Raw genomic sequence first — 21,056 nt, 5'->3', positions numbered from 1 at the left:
TATGAAATGTAAATTATTCCTTATCTGCTACAGGATAATACATCAAGGGAAGATTTATTACCTTTTCCTTCCATCATGAAAAATGATTCTTCTAATTTTATCCAATGGCATTAAACTGTTAACAGTTATTTCTGCAACTTAACAGATAATGTTAAAATCAAATTACCCAGAGTGCATGAACTAACCTTTAAGATGTTAAAAAAATGTATTTAATAGCCTAACGTAAGTAATGTTTAAAAATATATTCTGGAGTAGATTGATTCATTATCACAAGGTGGATTTTCCTATCCTATTTAAATATTAGAGGGGTGCCTGGGTGGCTCAGTCAGTAAAACATCTGACTCTTGATTTTGGCTCAGGCCTGATCTCAGGGTCGTGAGCCTAAGCCCTACAACGGGCTCTGTACTAGGCGTGGCACCTGTTTCTCGAGGTTCTCTCCCTCTCTTTCCTCCTGTTCTTAAAAAAAGAAGAGATTATGGGTTTTTTTTCCCAAGTTTCAGATATTTATTATTCAGTGCAAAACCCAACACAATACATCAACATAACTTCGTGCATTTAGAGGGGAAATATTTCCTGGATAAGTGGAAAATTGTGCGGATGGCTTCTGGAAGACCTTTATTCTAGGCAGCTTTATAGTGAACATTCCATTTAGAAGTCTGGGCCTTCTTTCTCCAGTTTGCTGTAATCTACATTCACTGAGTAGAACTTGTATTGATCATCGGGACCCAGTTTGTTCCAAGGTTCTGGGTTATTCTTCCTATCCCAACTAACATCTGGATTGAACAATGCCAAGCACAACACATACAGTGCTGCTCCAGTACCTCCTGCCCCAATAAATATGAAGAGGCAGATCAAGCTCGGATGCTTCTTGGCCTGACAGATGATCTGGCATAACATGGTTGCGGTGAGGTCTCCTGTGCAGGAGAAGGAAAAACCGAGTTGCTGCCAAGGCCTGGAACTAAGTAATGCCTCGAATAGGTTTTTCTTTGTAACATTTTCTATCTTTACTACCTTTCTCTTCTTTAAAAAAAAAAAAAAAAAAAAAATCACAATCCCAAGCTGAGAAACATGCAAGTTTGTTTTCTGAATAGAATTGAAATGTTAGGGAAGCCCAGATGGTTCAGTGGTTTAGCGCCGCCTTTGGCCTGGGGTGTGATCCTGGAGACCCAGGATCGAGTCCTGCCTTGGGCTCCCTGCATGGAGCCTGCTTCTCCCTCTGCCTATGTCCCTGCCTCTCTCTCTCCCTGTGCCTCTCATGAATAAATAAATAAAATCTTAAAAAAAAAATGAAATGTTAGCTGGAAATTAGAGCCTGAGTCATCTTCATTTGAATATATATTTTATTTAGAATGCAGCACTAACAGCATGATAAACTGTCACAAATTTATACCAAGAAGCACATAATCTTTCAAACATGTTGTTTTTCACAAGGAATTTAAGTACAGCATTATTGTCATTTGGTACTAGAGTCAAAGACGACATTTAGATTCTTCAGCTTTGGAGCCTTTAGTAACATCAAAATGATGGGCTAGTCAGGCAGAAGAAAGAAACTCAAAGGCAGTTTCTTTTTCTTCCGCCAGTTCCTTTGCAGTTAGATCCATCTTCTCACGGGAGAAATCATTAATAGTGAGACCTTCAACAATCTTCCAGGTTTTATTCTGTTTGAAAAGAATTGCAAATTAAAAAAAAAAAACTTAACAATGAAACTGGGCCTGATCTTATAGCAAGAGACAACACAGACTGAACTTAAAGCTAGTGGAGTATCTGTTTTTATTTTTTATTTTTATTTTTATTTTTGAGTATCTGTTTTTAAAGGCTGATTCTGGAGAAGCAAATCAAAGCCTGGGTCTGAACGAACAAATGATTCTGATAAAGGTTCAACACTTGAATTTAAAACTCACTGAATCTAGAAAAAAGAAATCTTTAAACGAGGACTTAATTAGCAAATGTTAAAAAAAAAAGACTTTAGTATGGTTCTAATAAAAGTTAAGATATTATCCGTAGATGTCCTATAGCAGAGGCATAATGACACAGGGTGTGTAGTGGCAAGAGTTGAATCGTGCTTTCCAGATTAATTTCCATCTTTTAGTAACCTGAAGTTGTGTTTCGTACAATCTTAAAGTTGAGGAAAATGTCTAATTTAGTAAAGGAACAACTTTCTAGACTGAATTATACCAGTATTAATAAAAATATACAACTATTTTCTCAGAATGGGACAGAGGGAAATAACTCCAAAATACCCTACCTTGATTGTAACAGGGAATGAGTACAGCAGATCATCAGGAACACCGTAGGGGTTGCCATCGGAGATAATGCCCATGGACACAAATTCTCCCTGAAAATAATAAACGTTTTACATCCTCATGGTGCTTAGGGATTAGTTCACACAACTGAACGACACACGTATTAACAAAACGAAACCAGGTGATGCTTTCTTAGTGTGTGCGTAACTTCAATATTTATAAGGAAGCATCACCAGGCACTTTCATGGGTATTATTTCATTCCACTCTTCCAATCCATGTGTGAAGTAGGCCAGAGAAAATAATCCTCATTTTGTAAATGAGGAAGCTATGGCTCAATATAAGTTTTAAGAAAAAAAGTCACGCCCATCAGGTGGGCTAGGCGTTTTCCAGTATGATCTCATACAACCCTGTGAGGTAAATGCCATGTAAAAGATAACCAAATAGTTGAGAATGGTTAAGTAATTTTCCCAAGATTATTCAGCTTGTAGGCAGCTGATCTGGGCTATAGATCTAACCTGCCTGACTGTAAGGTTATGTTCTTTTCACATCACAACATCAGAGGCCTGTGCAAATCATGGAGTCCTCACCTCTGGGGTTCCAAACCAGATGTCTCTGACATGGTCACAGATGGCTTTTGCAGCAGACATCGCGCTGGACAGCTTTCGAGCCTTGATGACAGCAGCGCCACGCTGCTGCACGGTCTGGGTGGGGGCAGGCAGAGACAGCATTACTTGATCATGAGAACAGAATTTTCATCACTTCCAAGCTAATCCTGGGGTGAAAGACTGCAACCACAGTTTTAATGTCTTCCCATCCAAAATCCTAACAACTACCCAGCGTGGGCCTTACCAACCTATTCCAGTTATAGCTCCAATCTTTTTGAGAAAAGAAAACTACAAATCCACGCAGAAAGTTTACCACACTCCCCACAAATAAATGGATCTCTTTATGAAGATTAACTGGATGATGAGAAGGAACTTTAGTTTTTTCCCCCACAATCTTGACCGCCACATAACAGATCAGAGCAGACTGGATCATGACTGGCTTTGTACGTAGTCATCAGAGCAACTGTGAAAGCCCTGTTCTCCTTGAGAACCACGCCACCAAATGGACAATCAGGTCAGCAATGTGGTGTGTCTCTCAAGAGTTCTTTATGCTTGGCTGTTAAGAGGGGTTTTTCTTACTGTGATGAACTCTCCCTTGAGCCAGCTTTCATCTTTCAGAGCATCATAAACACCAACTTCCTTTCCTTGCAGTTTCACCTTGGCATGGCTGACATCTGGATACTGAGTTGAGGAATGGTTTCCCCAGATAATGACATTCTTTACATCATCAGAAGTCACACCAAGTTTAAGAGCAATCTAGTTAAAATAGGAAACAAATAGATAACTTAGAAAAATACTTTTTATTTCAAATTGTGCCTGTCTGACAAACATCCTTAAGATAAAAACCCTCTGAAACTTCAAGAGAATACACAAGAGTTATACTGATTTGTAAAAATAAAAGAAACGTTATTGCCTGGTGATTTCCTAAAGCTTAACAGAGTTTATGATTAACTAACAGTATAGTGGGTTCATCAAACCTAAAACATCAAGAAAGAAGTTAATATGGATTGAATATATAAATGTGACCTTGTTTTGTTGTTAATACTTGGAGACTCCGTAGCACTTCTGAACAGTAAGGTTAGAATATGGGGATTTCTCCATATTTAGGTGAAATTTTTATTATATACCAATATACAAATTAGCACTGCATCAAAGTTCTATGTAACAAAGGGAACAAACCCTGACAATTTTTTTTTTTAAAGACTTTATTTATTTATTCGTGACATGCACAGTGAGAGGCAGAGACATAGGTAGAGGGAGAAGCAGGCTCCCTACAGGGAGCCTGATGTGGGACTTGATCCATAGATGGGGGATCATGAACTGAGCCAAAGGTAGACGCCCAACTGCTGAGCCACCCATGTACCCCCATACTCTGATTAAAAAAAAAAAACAAAAAACAAAAAACAAAACAAAAAAAACCCTCAATAAGGATAGCTCCAAATTGGAAACAATGCCGAAGTCCTTCAAGAATGGTTAAACTGTGGTACCTCCATAAAATGAAATAAATAAATAGGAGAAAGTGGAGAAACAATAAAAAGGAATAAACTTGGATGGGTACTAAAGGCATTAAATAGTGAAAAAAGCCAGGCTCAAAAGGTCACATACTCTACATGATTCTATTTTTGTGACATTCTCAAATGACAAAATTCATTGAGATGAAGAATAGATACACGGTTGTCAGGGCTTAGCAACGGAGAGGAAGCATGTAACTATAATGAGGCAGGCTCTCTTACGGGTGATGGAACAATTCTGTAGCTCGACTGTGGTGATCACGGTAATTTATATACGTGATTAAAGAAATACAAAAAAAAATGAATGTAAAAACTGCAGAGATCTGAGTGGGTCTAGTAACAGTGCTGTGTGTAATTTAGTCAATTTCCTAGTTTTGAAAATGCTCTAGAGTTATGGAAGATGCTACACCTGGGGGAAATGAGTGATGGGGATATGGGATTTTCAGTAATGTTTTTGTAACTTCTTCGGAGTCTATAATTACTCTAAAATAAAAAGTTAAAACCAAAGCAAGCAACCAACCAACCAAAAAGGATACTGATGAAAAAGGCCAATACCTAAAATGTCTGTAATGACTTGAGTCATCTTTACACTGATTTATTTAGTCAAGTAAGAATCAAATGGTGTTTACTTTCACTAGGACTCTCCTTCTTTTTTAGATTTTATTTTTTTGAGAAACTCACGTATATGCGTGAGTTGGGGATGGGTGTGTGTGCAGAGAGTGAAGGGACAAGCAGACTCCCTGCTGAGCAGGGAGCCCAACAATGGGGCTTGATCCCAGGATCTTGAGATCATGACCTGAGCTGAAGACAGTGCTTAACCAAATGAGTTCCCCAGGTGCCCCACACTATGACTCTTTAAGTTGAGACTTGTTTCTTAAATACTAGAACAGTTACATGATTTTTAAAAATTTACTTAAAATTCTGTTTTTGATATTTAAAATCACTCATTTAAATCCTGCTTTATCTGGAGTTCTGGAAGTATTTGGAATATTAAGTACTAATCAGTCTTCACAGAGTAGTTGGATAGTTGGTTTCCAGAGAATCCAGCAACTGATTTCCTTGGTGGTTGAGCACAGCACCTTGGTGGTGTGCTGTGCAATGGGTATCCTTTTCTGTGTGTGCCATGACCTTCAAGGACTCAACAAGAACTGCCCTTACTTCTACTTAGCTGGTATCTGAGATAAAGGAAAATTTACCTGAGGCAAGTAACCCAAGGGGTCTTTTTTTTTTTTTAACTTAAATTCAATCTGCCAACCTATACCAAGATGTCTAATATCAAGAACTTAGAACCCATCACTGCTGAATGTGAGCCCCAACTGCTGCACTCCAAAGTATGGTGAAGACAGACTGTCTTTGGGCCTCTAGTCCATACAGGAAGCTTCTTTACTTCCTTTGTCCTGCTGCCTACTTCCTCTTTTCTTTAGCCAATCCACTTCTGTCTGGACAGCAAAGCCCAATACTTTGCAGATGTGGTTTCTGAATTTCATTCCTGTCAGAGCAAATCTAAATTATTAACACGTATCCAGGACTGCACCTCCTTGTTGCCTTAGACCTTTCTTGTTGTCATGTAGATCTGTTCAACAGTTTTGGACTAAATCTCCAGCTCTAGTAATTTTCTGTGTCCCCCCCACCACATACCAGCTAAATAGTTTTACTGTCCAAATACCCTGTCAACACACATATGCAGCTCTGGTTTACAAATACACAGGGCAGTTCTGTAGGTGATTAATAGTCATTAGGTAGCTAGATCCTTTGATTTCCAAAATAAATTCTGTTAAGACTAGCAACATTCATGTAAGAAATTAGTCTTTGAGTTTGTTATTTTTCTCATTGGATGAACAACTTCTACAGGAGGAAGAAACTGCCTTTTCAAAAACTTCCTAAAAGCTCTCACCGTGCCAGACTGACATACTGGAACATGCGCCAAAAGTTAAAGTCTAACAAGACTGCTTTTCTCTTTGCTCATTCAGACTTTTGCCCCTACAGGGAAAACTGTTTCAGGCACTGGGACAAAGTGTCACTTAGTAGCACCTCCGAAAGCAGAATTTTCCAGTGCCTGCCTCTACCAAGGCCTCAACTTTTTTGTTGCACCAAAACCTCCTACCTCCACTCATTCAAACTAACCCCCATTCCTTCCACTCACTAGACTCTGCTTAAAACTAAGGAAAAAGATCCAGTTCATAGCCTAAAGCCCCCTCAGGAAATATTTGCAGTTTAAGCCTGTTTTATCCGATGACCTTCTAAGTAACCTGAATATTCAAGGAGACATATGAAGTGTGGTTCTTCTCAGCTCTTAGTCATAACCCTCTTAATAATAACACTACTAATAAAAATCATTACTGCGGGATCCCTGGGTGGCGCAGCGGTTTGGCGCCTGCCTTTGGCCCAGGGCGCGATCCTGGAGACCCGGGATCGAATCCCGCGTCGGGCTCCCGGTGCATGGAGCCTGCTTCTCCCTCCGCCTGTGTCTCTGCCTCTCTCTCTCTCTCTGTGACTATCATAAATAAATTAAAAAAAAAAAAAAAAAAAAAAATCATTACTGCAAAGAGCAGCCAACCTTTATTGAATTTTACTATGTGACAGGCATCAGATGATTGATTGGCCACGGTGTTTCAATTTTCAAAAAGCTACTGTTAATACCCTGGTCACTGACCCCTTGGCATATTCATCTATAACTCCAAGGGGTAAGTGAACTTGAGAACAATTAAAATTTCGTTGCTAAGTAGTGAAAAGTAGAAAGTTTCATGGAAATAGAATATTAAAAAGGTAGAGAAATAAAATTAAACACAAAATTAACAGTATAAAATCTGAATCTGAGGGCTTAGCAATAGGAAAAAAGGAAGCAGTACCACACAAAAAGCTCAAATCATTCTTTTTATAATGTTCTACATATCTGACATAAATAAACTATGTATTGTCCTATTAATTATCTATAATACCTGATTTATTTTTAAAAAAGTAGGCTCCGGGGACGCCTGGGTGGCTCAGTGGTTGAGCCATGCCTTGGCCCAAGGCATGATCCTGGAGTCCCAGGATCGAGTCCCACATCGGGCTCCCTGCATGGAGCCTGCTTCTCCCGCTGCCTGTGTCTCTGCCATTCTCTCTGTGTCTCTCATGAATAAATAAATAAAATCTTTGAAAAAAAAAATAAAATAAAAAGTAGGCTCTATGCCCAGCATGGAACCCAAGGCAGGGCTTGAACTCATGATCCTGAGATCAAGACTGGAGCTAAAATCAAGAGTTGGACACTTAATTGACTAAGCCACCCAGGCACTCTGAATGACTTATTTTTTTAACCCTGTAAGAAGACATTAGAAACAGTATTTTGGTATACTTAGCAAATGAAATATAGTTGAGAAAATTAAGTATAATTTCAGCCTCCTTAAGGGACTAGATTTAAAGACTCCCTAACAAATTAGAATAGCTTCCTCCTAAAGAAAAACAAAAAAGTAAGTTTAAGATTCAGCTACTTTAAAGGTAAGATAAAAAGGTTTTAAAGTTGAACATTCAAGATTTTAAAAGGTATTTTTCTACCTGAGCTTTGGCTCGGTTGTGATCCAAACGAGTCAAGCAACTGAAGTTCTCCTTGGGGATGGACGGTGCCGACTTGGAGGCAGTCAGGCAGTTGGTATTGGCTGGATTTCCCACCACGATAACCTAGGATTTATGGGAGGCACAAGAGAATTACAGACCGTATACTGATGAACTAAACTAAACTATCAGTCAGAATATGACTGATATAAATGTGTACCATGTAGTCTTTGTATCAAGCTTTTATGAGCTAAGTATATATATATATAGTTACCACTGTAGTTTCTAGAGTATTTCTACCCCATTGTTAGTATCTGGTGTGTTTACTGAACATGTCTTTAAAAAGCTACCAACATGTATAGAAGTTGCTTTCCAGGTGGCAGTGTTCAAGATGGAAGGCGCAGGTCCTTCTATTTTATTTTGGGTCCAGAGACAGAGCATTTGTCTATTTACCACATACACACACACCAAGTAATCTAAGGCTCTGAGAGATCAATTCATTCAAAAAATTTTCTTTCTTCTAAAAGTAGTTCAAGAAAGAAATGCTAGTTGAGCAGTTCAGGACAATGATTTCTTTATTAATAAAAAGAGTTTTTTAACTCGCCTAATCCTAAGAATTAACTGGGGATTTGCTAAAATACAGATTATCAGGTCCTGCCCATTCCACACCTATTCAATCAATCCTTGGTAGAAAACACTTCAGGCCACTTGTTTTTTTAAGTTGGAAGGTATAGGTACACTGCATTATAATAGAGTATAGGAAAATGCACACATGTACTTTTTCTTTCAAGTTTTAAATGCTTTAATAAAACTAAAAACTTACTGTGAAATAATGTCAAACTTATGACAAGCTCTAAGCATATTACAAATATTACAAAAAGTCAGGATTGGGAAGAACAAGTCTGCTGAAATTAATAAAACCTCTAACCAGCAAGCCTTTTTGCTAACAACTAAGTCCTAGTTAACTGATATTTAATTGGAAAAAGGAGGCCTTATTGCAAGATTAAGAAATAAGTAGCTTCAGCAAAGAGACAGAAGAGGAAGTTATACCAACTCAAATCCTCAAGAGACAAGAATATCAAAATTCTTCTGGATTGAGAAAATCTGAGCATTTCAGAAGCTACCCCCTCTCACTGCTGAGAATGCAGCTCACAGCCATCTCCCTCTATCGCACACACAAATCCTAATGTCTGAACAAATATTCCCACACAACTAAAAGGCGCCAGAAGGTTCCTGTCTTCTCTACAGGTCTGTAAGTTAGTATTAAATTTCTGTATCACAGTAACGGGCAAAATATTTTTGAGCACCTCTAAATAAAGATTTCTATCCTATATGGGAAAAAAAACCCCGAAAAGGGAAGCTTATCAAGCAAGACTCTATCTTCCACAGAACTGGGGGGAAAAATAAAAGCAAATAATTGTGTCTTTATTTAAATGATCAAAGAAGAAGTTTCAAATGCTAATAATGAAAACCGCAGAAAATAGGGTATTGGTCACCTTAACTGACTTCTTGGCATATTTCTCCAAGGCTGCACCCTGGCATTTGAAGATTTTCACATTTGCTTTGAGTAAATCCTTCCTTTCCATGCCATCCCTTCTTGGCATGGAGCCCACAAGAATGGCCACATCCAGGTCTTTGAAGGCAACGTCCTCTTTATCTGTTGCGATGACATCTGTGAACATGGCGATAAACATTCAGAGCTACTGAAACACCAAAGTCTGAGATTTTCTTTTATTTATTTTTTAAGATTTTATTTATTTGCCAGAGAGAAAGAGAGTACAAGCAGGGGGAATGGCAGGCAGAGGAGGAAGGGGAAGCCCGCTGAGCAGGGAGCCCATTGTGGGGGGTGGATCCCAGGACCCTGAGATCATGACCTGAGCTAAAGGCAGATGCTTAACTGATTGAACCACCCAAGAGCCCCTGAGGTTTTCTTTTTCACACTGAATCTACTCAGTAATTTTTTCATTTTGTAGCAAATGTTTACTTTTACATATCACAATGATAAAAGTTTTAGGGGCCTACGAAAGGAAAAACAATATAATCAACAAATATAATATTAGCAGAAATGTAAATTACATTCATTTTGCTTTTCCTATTTCAGTAATTATTTCAAGTTTGAAAACTCTACAGCTTTTTTTTTTTTTATGATCAGATACGGTACAAAGTATAACATGATAACTTTCAACTCTGTGCAGCATTTGTTATTCACACTAATTACCACAGATAACATGAAAGAAACTAATTTACCTAACCTTCAAGTTGTAATTACTTTAAGGTCTAAGATATCAATCACAAATTCAAAATAATGTTTACTGAGGAGTTTTGTGCCAGGAATAACACTACGGATTTTGTTGTATCAAATTTAATCTTAATATTTTATGTATGAAGAACAAAGAGGTTTAAGAGATTAATTAGCTGCCATCAAAAATCAGCAAACCTGTAATTTGCAGCCCAGGCTGGTCCAGAGGTCAACCATTATTCTACTGTGCCAGTCCAATAAACATAAACTGCTAATTCTTTAATCAAAGAACGTATATTATCACCCTCCTTTATTGAGAGTATTAAAAAGGCCATGACCAGTGCCACAGAATGAATGTCTGTGCCCCTTACAAAATTTATGTTGAAACCTAAACCCCAATGTGGTGGTATTAAAAGGGCCTGTGGAAGATAATTAGGTCATGAAGGTGGAGCCCTCATGAGTGAGATTAGTGCCCTTATCAAGGAGGTCTCAGAGGGCTTCTTCACCCCTTCCACCTTTTGAGGACAGGAAGAAGATGGTCGTCTATGAACCAGGAAATGGCCTCTCACCAGAATGGGACTAAGCTGGTACCTTAATCTTGGATTGCCCAATCTCTAGAACAATGAGAATTAAATTTTTGTTGTTTATAAGCCATTCAGCCTATGGTAGTTTTGTTAGAGTAGCCCAAATGGACTAAGACAACAGGGATTCAGCATTGTCATCAGCAAGTTTTTAGGGGTCAACTTGTGTTGCATAAGGCTGCTGTAAAGCCCCCAACTGGTCTCCAAAAATTAACAGTTGATGGGGGGGAATCTTCTTCTTCCCAACCATGCATCCTTATTTGCAGAATCTTCCCTCCCTGTCATATTCACAGTTGACCGAGGACAAGTGGACTATAACCTGGACCCATTAGAGAGAGCAGAGGAACTCAGCAGAGAAAGGAATAAAAATGCAACAATGCAGCAAACTTGATTTGGAAACAGAGTGAGATGTGCTGTCAACTATGCTTCAGTTTTAAAAAAGAAACAAGAGGGTGAGGAGCAAGAGCCAGCAGAATAGCTTGGCAGGGTAATGCACTCTTACATAACTTTGCAACTCCATGATTCAGACAACAGAGTACCCCTTCTAGTAAATATTTACTGAACAGACATATGAATTCTGAGCATGGTTTATTTCTTTTTAAAAATTTATTCCCCTATTATTTTAGGAAGAAAGTGAGTGTGTGGGTGTGTGCGCGCATACACATGGGGGAGGGGCAGAGGAGGGAGGGAGAGAGAATCTCAAGCAGACTCCCAGCTGAGCACAGAACTGGACGCAGAGCTCAGAGACCTAGAGACCACGACCCAAAACTGGAACCAAGAATTGGACGCTTAACCGACTGCATCACCTAGGCGCCCCTTTGAGCATGGTTTCAATTGGGTATGTATATATTTTGATCTGTGCAAACTTAGGAGAGTAGTGTTAATAATTAATCCTTATTAAAAGAAAACGGTCATAATGAAGGTATACCTAAAGAAAAATATTCAAATTAGTTTACAAGTTGACCTAACATTTTAATGAGACTTTCAATCAAACTTAAGACTGTCTTACATTTGTATAATAGTTCAATGATTCTTAAAGGCTATTAGCAGAACTCTCAGGGTTTTTTTTTTTCAAACACGCAGCATATGATTAAGACAATTTCTACTATATCTCAATCTGATGACAGGCTGTGGGTTAGGACTATATGTAAGGGACCACACAATTTTCAGCCTCGGGGCAACATATGGCTATGGAAGACATCATCTAGAGCTGCACAATTTAGGCATTACTATTACTGTTTAAACAGATTTTAAATAACAACAGTGTAGACAATCTCAGGTGTATAACCCTTGTGCAACGTTATGCTCAATTAGTAAGGTAAATTAGGTAGAAGCATGTTGGAGAAAAAGCAATAGTCTTTTAACCAACACTATTTCTTGCTTTTACCCTTTATTCTTCATATATGTCTTACCAAATAGTTGTAGTTCAAAAAAAAAAAAAAAACCAAAATACTTTTATGAAATACTAATTGAGAGGCTAGTCAAAAATCTAAACCTGTTTTTTGAAAGACATAAAATACTATAGAATTCTTTTATCCTCCACCCCCCAAACTCACCTTTCAGGAGGGGAAGGGCACAGTCTTGTAGTTCCATTAGGACACCATCTAGGACACCCATCATGGGAGTGATATCCAATAGCACAAGAATTATAGGCTGCCAAATAAATAGCAAGGACAACATGTATCAGGGTAGGTTAAGTCATTTGGTCACAAAAAAGCCTCTTGGAAGGTTTTTATTTGGTGTGTATTTGTGTAAAATTGCCATTAATTAGTTATAATTATTTTAGGTCAGGTATCTAACATCATGCCACTTTCTGAAAAAGGAATGCTATAAAACCAATAAGAGTTTGCTAATAGACAAAGGAAGAGGATTCACCATTATTGCATTTTAAAGGAGTATACATATAAAAAAAATGATGTGACATGCCATCGCTTACTTTTTAAAAAAGATTTATTTATTTGAGAAAGAGTGTGTGAAAACACGTGTGCATGCACCCATGCTCAGAGGCGGTTGGGGAAGGGTAGAGAATCTCAAGCAGACAGCACTCTGAGCGCAGAGCCCGATACGGGGCTTGATCTCATGACCTGAGCTGAAACCAACAGATGCTCAACCAACTGCACCACTCAGGCGCCCCAGCCATAGCTTTACTCTTGTTCACAGCTGTAAATCTAATTTTAGTTCGTGGAAAGCTAAGCATTATCTAACATGAAGGAAGATCTTGAGATCTATGGGTGAAGAGAAAGAATGGATACTTTAGAAATGATTTATTTATTTATTTATTTATTTATTTAAAAGATTTTATTTATTTATTCATGACAGACAGAGAGAGAGAGGCAGAGACACAGGCAGAGGGAGAAGCAGGCTCCATGCAGGGACCTGGATCCCAGGTCTCCAGGATCACACCCCGTACTGAAGGTGGCGCTAAGCCGCTGAGCCCACCGGGGCTGCCCATAGAAAGGATTTTAGTGTGATCAGACCTGCTGGAATAGGGAGTGCCTCTTTAAACCAGAAAGCAGATCTGCCTATTTTGGGTATAAAGATCATTTATCAACAAGGAAGCGCTAATTCAGCAACTGTCTCTCCCACGTGACTCTCCCTAATAGTCATGGTTACTAGTGAAAACCTTCTAGTGACTGACAGCTCCTGGCTGTACCAAGTCAACTAAGTACAGTGTGCGGAATAGTTCATTTGCAAAGCATTTTCAATGCCTGGAAGGGTACACTGAAATAAGATCCCAGCTTACATTCATAGCAGCGTGCCCAGTACATTTATTGGGATGGCCCATTCCTTATCATTTAAACATTTCGTTGAAACTTAATACAGGGTTTACTGATAATATTCTTATTTGGACTTGAGGTACATAGATAGTTCCCCTACCTGGTCTTTACCAAAGACAGATCCATTTCCAATACTGTACAGCAGTGAATATGCAATTTGACCAGCTGCTCCAGTCACGAGGACTCTGATCGGTTCAGACTGTAATGAAAGAGACCCATTAATTAACACCTTATTTAAAAATGCTATTTCACCCTAAACATATCTAGGATTTTTCTATAATAACTACATACTTTAAAATTAAAAGTTAATGTAAGATTTTAAAGTCTCTTCACATTTGGCTTAGTAGGAGACAAACTTATTCCAGGCTTGTACCAGCAAAAGAACATGCACAAATCAGCTGAGCAACGTCTGGAACATGTGTCCTTTGGTTACATATTTATACAGTGTTATTTAACTCTCACTGTTACCCTAGATTTACTTACAAAATCTTATCCATCTTTTTAAGGCTATTTTGCCACTGAAATAGGCCTAACAATGTTGCTGTGCCGTATATGGTGATAGAAACCCTGGCAGGCACTAGAACCTTATAAATCCTCTTATGCAAATCCCCCCACTCCCCATCTGCTCAATAGAATCCTTTACACCAGGAAGAGGAGTGACAGTGTTAAAATTTTCCATTTACAATGAGTCAGAAAGTTTTAATAAAACTAATCATGATTCAACTGGACTACTTGAATGAAGAAACATAAATAAGTCTTTATCTTTTATTTAAGGAGAAAGAGAAACAAGAGAATACTGGATTATAATAAATTTTAGTATTATATAACCACGGCAAAATATAGTGACAGCTGACAACCCGATTCCACGGGAAAATTAACTTTTTTAAAAGATTTTATTTATTTATTTATTCGTGAGAGGAATAGAGAGAGGCAGATAATAGGCAGAGAGAGAAGCAAGCTCCATGCAGGAAGCCCGATGCGGGACTAGATCCCCAGACAGGGATCATGCCCTGAGCGGAAGGCAGATGCTCAACTGTTGAGCCACCCAGGCGTCTCGGGAAAATTAATTTTAAAAGAGAGGAAGGAGAAATACAAAGAGCATAATTGTTATAGTAGAGAGAAGTTGCCTCATAGACCTCAACAGATCCTGAACAAAGTACAGACATGTGGACAAAAATAAAAATTAATATTCAAAGTGATGATCCCAAGTCATCAAAAAAAAAAAAAACTCAGAGAATTAAAAAGATAGAAATATTTATTAAAAAGAGATGAACAAAAATGTTCGGAAACTTAAGGGATATATTAGATGGAAAAATTCAACCAGGGTGAATTGTTCCCTTCCTTGACAATATTGTGTAAATGGACTTTCACTGAATCACCTCTATTGTTACTTGCAAGAGAGAAGTGGTCCACTGAAATGAATGGGGACAGAAGCCTTTGACTTTATATTTAGAATTCCCTCTTCCAGGTGAGTCATGTTTTTGGGATGGAAGGAGACTTTGTCATATGACCTTCTAACTCTAATCTCTAATGGTCAGCAGCCTTTAGCAATTTGGTACCCATAGAAATTAAAGGGAAAAAAAAAATCTCAGGAAAGAAGTGTCAACTGCTGTAAGAGAAAGGAATCTGTACGTAGCAGATGACGTATGCACTTCTTCCTCACAGATGTGGCCAGGGTGTGAGTGGGAAGAAGCAGAAAACTATGGAGTGTTATTCCCTGACCTTCTGAGTCTCTTCCTCATTTTCACCAGCTTTTCCCCTAGACCTCATAACCCTAAAAAGACAAAATACGGTAATTCCCCAAATAAATCCTTTTTTTTTTTCACAGTACATTCTTAGGTTTCCAAATAGACTTTAGGTTTATAGAGAACACTAAAAGTCATATGTGGTTTGTAATCATTTGGCCTTTACATGTTTTAACTGTCTTTTTCCCTCCTTACCTTGAAGTAGAATAGGTGAGGAAAAGGGAATGGAGGAAAAAATTATTCCTCCTTTCTCTTTAGAATGCAAGCTCCTTAAGGACAGGGGCTTTGTTGATTTTATATACTGTTGTATTCTAACTGCCTGCAACAGTGCCTGGCACGTAGTTGGAGCTCAAATACTTGCTGAAGGAATAGCTGGATCTTGTAAAATTACTACCCCAAATTTGGAAACATAAAAGGATTGTTTGGAAGCAAACCTAACATGCTTTAAGAAAACTGAGATATTTTATTCATACATACTTGCACTGAGAAGGTTGGAAGCTTAGCGACCACAATAATTCCAGCTATCATTAGCAAAAACTATGTCACTAGCTTTAATAATATAGTCTTATAAATCAACTGATGTACTGTTATCTCAGTTCATTCATTACATCTTTCCCAACTGAAACTCTCTTATGCACCTGGCGAGAGAACCCATGAGTGAACCACATACAGGAAACAAGAGGATAACCCAATTTTCTCAAAGAGGGGGCGAGGGGGCTAGAAGTGTCAGTGTAGTAAAGAGACAGCCTCTAGAGCCAGATGTTCTGGGTTCAAATCCTAACTTTACAACTTTACAACTGTGTGTTTCTGACAAGTTACTTATCCTCTCTGCATTCAGTTTCCCCACAGTAAAATGGAGACAATGATAGCAGCAACCTAACAAATGGGGTAGTTGTAGGGATTGAGAGAGTTAACATACAAAGCCTTAAGAACAGTACGTAGCAAATACTATAATTATGGGTCTCTGTCACTGTAAAATTTTCCTCTAAGGATTCTTATAACCTGTGGTTTTCTACTTACATGTCTGTTACTCTCTACTAGACTAAACCTCCCCCCCCCCCTGCTGTGAGGGCAGCTGGCCTCGGGCTCAAATCTGCGTTCCCATATAGTGTTCAACAAGTATCTGTTGAATGAATAGAAGGGTTAGATAAGGAAAATGTAAACACATGCTACCTCAGTGTAAAGCAAGCCAGGATAAGAAATGAAGGGGCAGGGGAGTAGCACTATGTGTAAAACTTGTAGGTAGGTGGTTAGAGCATAATATTGTAGTCAATCTTAGGCATTAGTTTTAGTTGCTAAGAAAATGCGCTCCCAGTATCCCAGTCGTTGGTGAAGTGGTTGTGGCCAACTATGAACAGCTGCTCCTTCCATCTCAGCAGTTTCCTTCTTCCAAGTCTAAGAATGGGTTTTCACAGGCAATTCTATCTTTCAAGAGTGGTATGAAGCCTAGTCAATGTCCGAATGTTTGATTATGAAGTGGGAAGGGATGTACCTATTTGGTTTTTTTTTTTTCCTCTTTGCAACATTGCAGTTGAAAAGCAGGAGGGTGGGAGATTCCTGCTGACTTTCTACAATGTTACAGTGTGAAGACAGGTTGCTATTCTTTGCTTAGATATCCGGGCAGTCTGCCAAGATCCAGAGAAGGAATGTCTTTGCTCTTGGCAGGGCTCTAATGACCTTCCCGCAGACTGACTGCTTTGCGCATGTGCTCCAGGCTCAGTTATAAAGCTTGACTCTAAGCGTTCCTTCTGTTATTCTACAGAAAGACCCAGGCATTCCTTTTTTACCTTCTAATTTACATATATTTCTGTAATATAAAAAACATTCATTCAGATTCCTTCATATCGAATCATTCAGATTCCTTCATACCGTTAATCCCTGCTGTCCCTCCTTATTCCCTCTTTAAAAAGCAAGCAAGCAAACAAACAAAACTGCTTTGAACACCTTACAAAAGATGGCTCTTTTAAAACTGAGGGATTGTTCACGTGATCTCCTGAGGAGGCAAGGAGATTCCGAGTCACCTGAGAGTGCTGTCAGTTTCGGTAAACTGCCGGCAGTGTTCTTTCTTAGGGACATCTCTGTGTTATCTGGTGCCCGAGTGACCTTCCAGGAGTGAGGCCTGTTATATCTATTGCGTAGCAAAAAGATGTACGAATGGGGACCCAGGATTCTCCCTGTGACCTTGGGAAAATCATTTAACCTCACCAGGCTACCTTTTCAAATTAGAGTAAATAATCCCCAAATTCCCTTCTAATTCGAGAATTCCATATTCTGAATTGCAGGGAGTAAAGCTATTGTGTTATATAAATACTGATAAAATACTTCAGTTTGTATTTGGAATATGAACTTGTATCTTCCTCCTGAACCTCAGCTACTGAAAACAAATTTTCAAAATGATGTGGTAATTGTCTGTATGGCACAATACGGTTAAGAGCGAGCTGGAAGGCTCTTGGGAGCAAACAGTTATATGACCTTGAGCAAACCATTCTTTTTGGGTTTCAATAAACTCAATCTTAAGATTTGAAGTGGGGAAGATTTATCAAAATGATCTTCAAAAAGGTCCCATCCAGGTCTAAAATGATAACATCTGAGGTTCTCTGATAAGTACCCCCACATTCTTTTCTAAGATCATTAAATCATAGACAACCAAAGCCATCATTTAAATGACTAATTATAAGTAGGAAACCGAGGTTTAACATTTACTGAGAATTAGTAGCTGTCCCCCACTGCTCCCTTATAAAGAGAGAGGAGGCATTAATCTCCTTGCCTGGAAATTATGTCTTTTCAGGTTCTGGAAAATTTCCAATTCATCCAAATTATTTCCCCACAATTCCCAGCTACTTCAGTATTTTTGAGATAACGGAGTAAGAATGACTTCAACTATAAATACAGATTCGAAAAGACATTTATGATTTATTATTGGATGTCAAAAGTCACCTTCACGCAGCAAGCAGATTACTCAAACGTCAGAGGCCCCTCGCCACCACCCCCGCCCCCTTTCATCAGAGACAAGACACCCTGATGTAGGCATCCGGACCTCGACAAGACGGTCACGCTGTGTAACATTAACACTAGGGGCTCTAGAATTCATCACCTACAGACCAGCAAAGAATATCTGCACCAGTTACTTGGCTGGCGATGCCATCACTGCCACTCGTCCCGACATTACCACAGGAGATCAATGAGCAGGTTTTAAATAACACTTTGTGCAATCAGATATGGCGGAAACACGTCTCTGCAAAACGGCGATCGCAATCTGGAGTATCTGGCAAGCACATCGTTACAACTGCGGAGGGCCCTCTGCTCTCAGCGGGCTCAAGAAAGAAAAAGAGCTTACGACCTCCCCCGCCTCCCCATATCGAACCTCACCATCGTCCTTATCCAACCGTGTATCTATCTGGCTTTGGAGAAAACCCGCGGCTTACTCTGCACGCACGCCACGCAGCAGGACTGAGATCAAGCCTCCCCAAGGACAAATTTCTTTCAAGTCCCCGAAAGAGCCCCCTCTCCCACCCCCCCAGGTGGAAACCAACCCCTTCCCAATTACTAGGTCACTGCGACAGTCCCCAAAAGAGGAGTCGAGGCTTTCCAAAGGGCTCGAAGGACAGTGCTTCGCACCACCGCCCCCCGCCCCGAAAAGTCCTTCAAGCGCAAGAAACCCCACACAAGGGCGCGAAGGTCGGGGGTGGAGGAGGCGGGAGGCAGGATGCAGGATGCAGGAGCCCGCACTCACCATGATTAAGAAGTGCGCGAACAATTTCAGCACCTGCAAAACGAGCCTCACGGAGCCGGGTCACCTTTACTGCGGAACTGGCTCGGGGAGGGCGAGCGCTGTTGGATGGGAAAATGCTCGGCTCCCCGCCGCAGCGCCCTCTGGGAACTGTAGTTTACGCTGTCCGGATTCTAGCGCCCCCTCCAGCGCGTCCCCTTCAGTGTTGAACTACACTTCCCGACGTCACAGAGTCGACTCACGCCCTTCTCCCTGCGCTCTCCGCCGATGGCAAAGTAGTCCCTGAGGGTGGGCTGCTGTGATTGGAGGACGGCGAAGAGCGGAGACGCGTGCTCGGGCGGCAGGACCCGCCTGTTGGCGCCCAGTAATTGGTGGGAGGGGGGGCGAGAGGGACCCGAGGGAGGGAGGAGTTAGGGACCCTTTAGCTACCTCGCCCCCTCGTACGCCGGAGAGACTTCTCTCTCCCCCGAGGCTAAACGTGGGAGGTAAAGAGACCTTCCGCTGCGTACAGTCGGCTCGACCCGGAAACAGAGTCTTTTTTAAAAAACCAGTCACGCCCTGGAGGGGCGGGCGGAGTTGACGCGTCGCGGAGACGGGAAGGCTTCGCAAGTTGCTAAGCGACGCGGCGGGAGAGCGCGCGCGCGGCCGGGCGGCCGGGGACTACCTGAGGGACCGGTGGCGGTCGCCGCTCGGCGGGCGACGAGGCGGAGCGCGCGCGCCGCGGCCTGCCGGGTCCTGCCGGGTCCTGCCGGCTCGTCCTTCCCTAGTTGCCGGGGGGACCCTCCGCTCTGAGTAGTGTCCGGGGCGGAGCTGGGCGGCTCGCGGGGACGCCCCTCGGAGGCGGCCGGGCTGCGCGCCCTTCCCCGGCTTCCAGAGCAGGTGAGCTCGGGCAGGGAGGCGGCGGGCGGGGGGTGCTCCGTGAGGCTTCGGGTCCCGAGCGCGGCGGCGCGGCGGGGGCTGCCCTGCCGGCCGGGTGCCCGCAAGCTCGCCGGTCCCTGTCGGCGCGGCCAGGGCAGCAGCGTTCTGCAGGGTAGAGCCCCCCGAAGCCCGCGCCCCCTCTCTTCAGGAAGATGCAGCTCTTTCAAAGTTTCCACAAAAAAAAAAAAAAAAAAAAAAAAAAAAAAAAAAATCCGTGAGCGAGCGCTTGCCTGTGGAAAACGAGCCGCTTCCCGTCCTGGGCTGGCTCCTCACAGCTCACGCATCTTGACTTTCTAAGTCCTCCGTGGACGTCGGCGCCCTGGGCCCTGCGCTCCGGGGAGCTGGCTGCCGGGTAGGAACCGTCCCGACCCCTGGGAGACGCCCACGCCTGCATCTCCGGAGTGAGGGGTGGCCGCTGGGTACGTGACGCCAGGCGTTTTCAGGCCGAATCTCAGCTGGAGAACAGCTGCAGAGGGTTTTCGTTTAAAGTTGATGCCGCCCACGGGTGGCGGTGTGCGCCCCGGAGCCCGGCGGGACGCGCGTGTTGGAGGGAAGGCGTGGAAGAGCGTCTCGGTGGAGAGAACGAGCGCGGGGAGCTGTGTCAGGGGCGTTGCTGTCTGTCGCTGGTAAATGAGCGCCAGGTGTTTACCGTGCAGGCTTCACCCTCTTCGTGTTTTGGAGGGTTCGCTCTGGCGGGAAAGAGGAGAACACCTTGCTTCCCATTTTTAAAGATTTCATTTATTTATTCCTGAGACACACACACGCAGAGGCAGAGACACAGGCAGAGGGAGAAGCAGGCTCCACGCAGGGAGCCCGACGTCGGACTCGATCCGGAGACCCCAGGGGGCACGACCTGAGCCGAAGGCAGATGCTCAACCACTGAGCCACCCGGCCTGCCCTGCTTTATCAACATTTGACATAACCGAGAGATTCTGTTTTCCTTGAATCACTTTATTCGCTTGTTTTTCACACACTTTCCTGTTTTTCCTCTTATGTCACCGGTTGCCCCTTCTCAGGCTTCCTTTGCACATTTTTATTTTATTATTATTATTATTATTATTATTATTATTATTATTATTATTTTTAACCTCTGACTCCTTAACATTGGAGTGCCTTTGTTCTGTCTACGCTTAATCCCTAAGCGATACAAGTCTCGAGTTGCACGGTCATAAATG

At 41.4% G+C, this 21,056-nt stretch overlaps 2 protein-coding genes and 1 pseudogene across 8 annotated transcripts in view; 1 reads left to right on the top strand and 2 right to left on the bottom strand.

The window, feature by feature from the left end:
* Nucleotides 1-480: 480 nt before the first annotated feature.
* LOC112915356 (cytochrome c oxidase subunit NDUFA4 pseudogene) lies at nucleotides 481-1,038 on the bottom strand (annotated as a pseudogene).
* Nucleotides 1,039-1,322: 284 nt separating this feature from the next.
* On the bottom strand, nucleotides 1,323-19,316 carry MDH1 (malate dehydrogenase 1). Its single transcript, XM_025992721.2, has 9 exons — nucleotides 18,967-19,316; nucleotides 13,589-13,687; nucleotides 12,268-12,364; nucleotides 9,388-9,563; nucleotides 7,895-8,017; nucleotides 3,429-3,605; nucleotides 2,832-2,945; nucleotides 2,246-2,335; nucleotides 1,323-1,658 (listed from the first exon to the last, which is right to left on the bottom strand). Exons 1-9 carry the CDS (start codon nucleotides 18,967-18,969, stop codon nucleotides 1,533-1,535), a joined length of 1,005 nt encoding a protein of 334 aa, XP_025848506.1. The 5' UTR covers nucleotides 18,970-19,316; the 3' UTR covers nucleotides 1,323-1,532.
* Nucleotides 19,278-21,056, top strand: part of WDPCP (WD repeat containing planar cell polarity effector) — a 448,174-nt gene continuing 446,395 nt past the window's right edge. For 2 of the 7 annotated variants that reach the window (XM_072743081.1, XM_072743083.1), the window contains exon 1: nucleotides 19,619-19,842. The gene's annotated coding sequence lies outside the window, so the exon portion shown is untranslated. Of the gene's footprint in view, nucleotides 19,843-21,056 lie in introns of all 7 variants that reach the window. The other 5 variants (XM_072743082.1, XM_025992718.2, XM_072743080.1 and 2 more) reach the window with 5 other exon arrangements.

This window comes from Vulpes vulpes, chromosome 16 (genome assembly GCF_048418805.1).
Source record: "Vulpes vulpes isolate BD-2025 chromosome 16, VulVul3, whole genome shotgun sequence".
Classification (NCBI taxonomy): Eukaryota; Metazoa; Chordata; class Mammalia; order Carnivora; family Canidae; genus Vulpes; species Vulpes vulpes.
The sequence above is the reverse complement of the archived record's forward strand: the minus strand, read 5'-3'. Positions and strand labels throughout refer to the sequence as shown.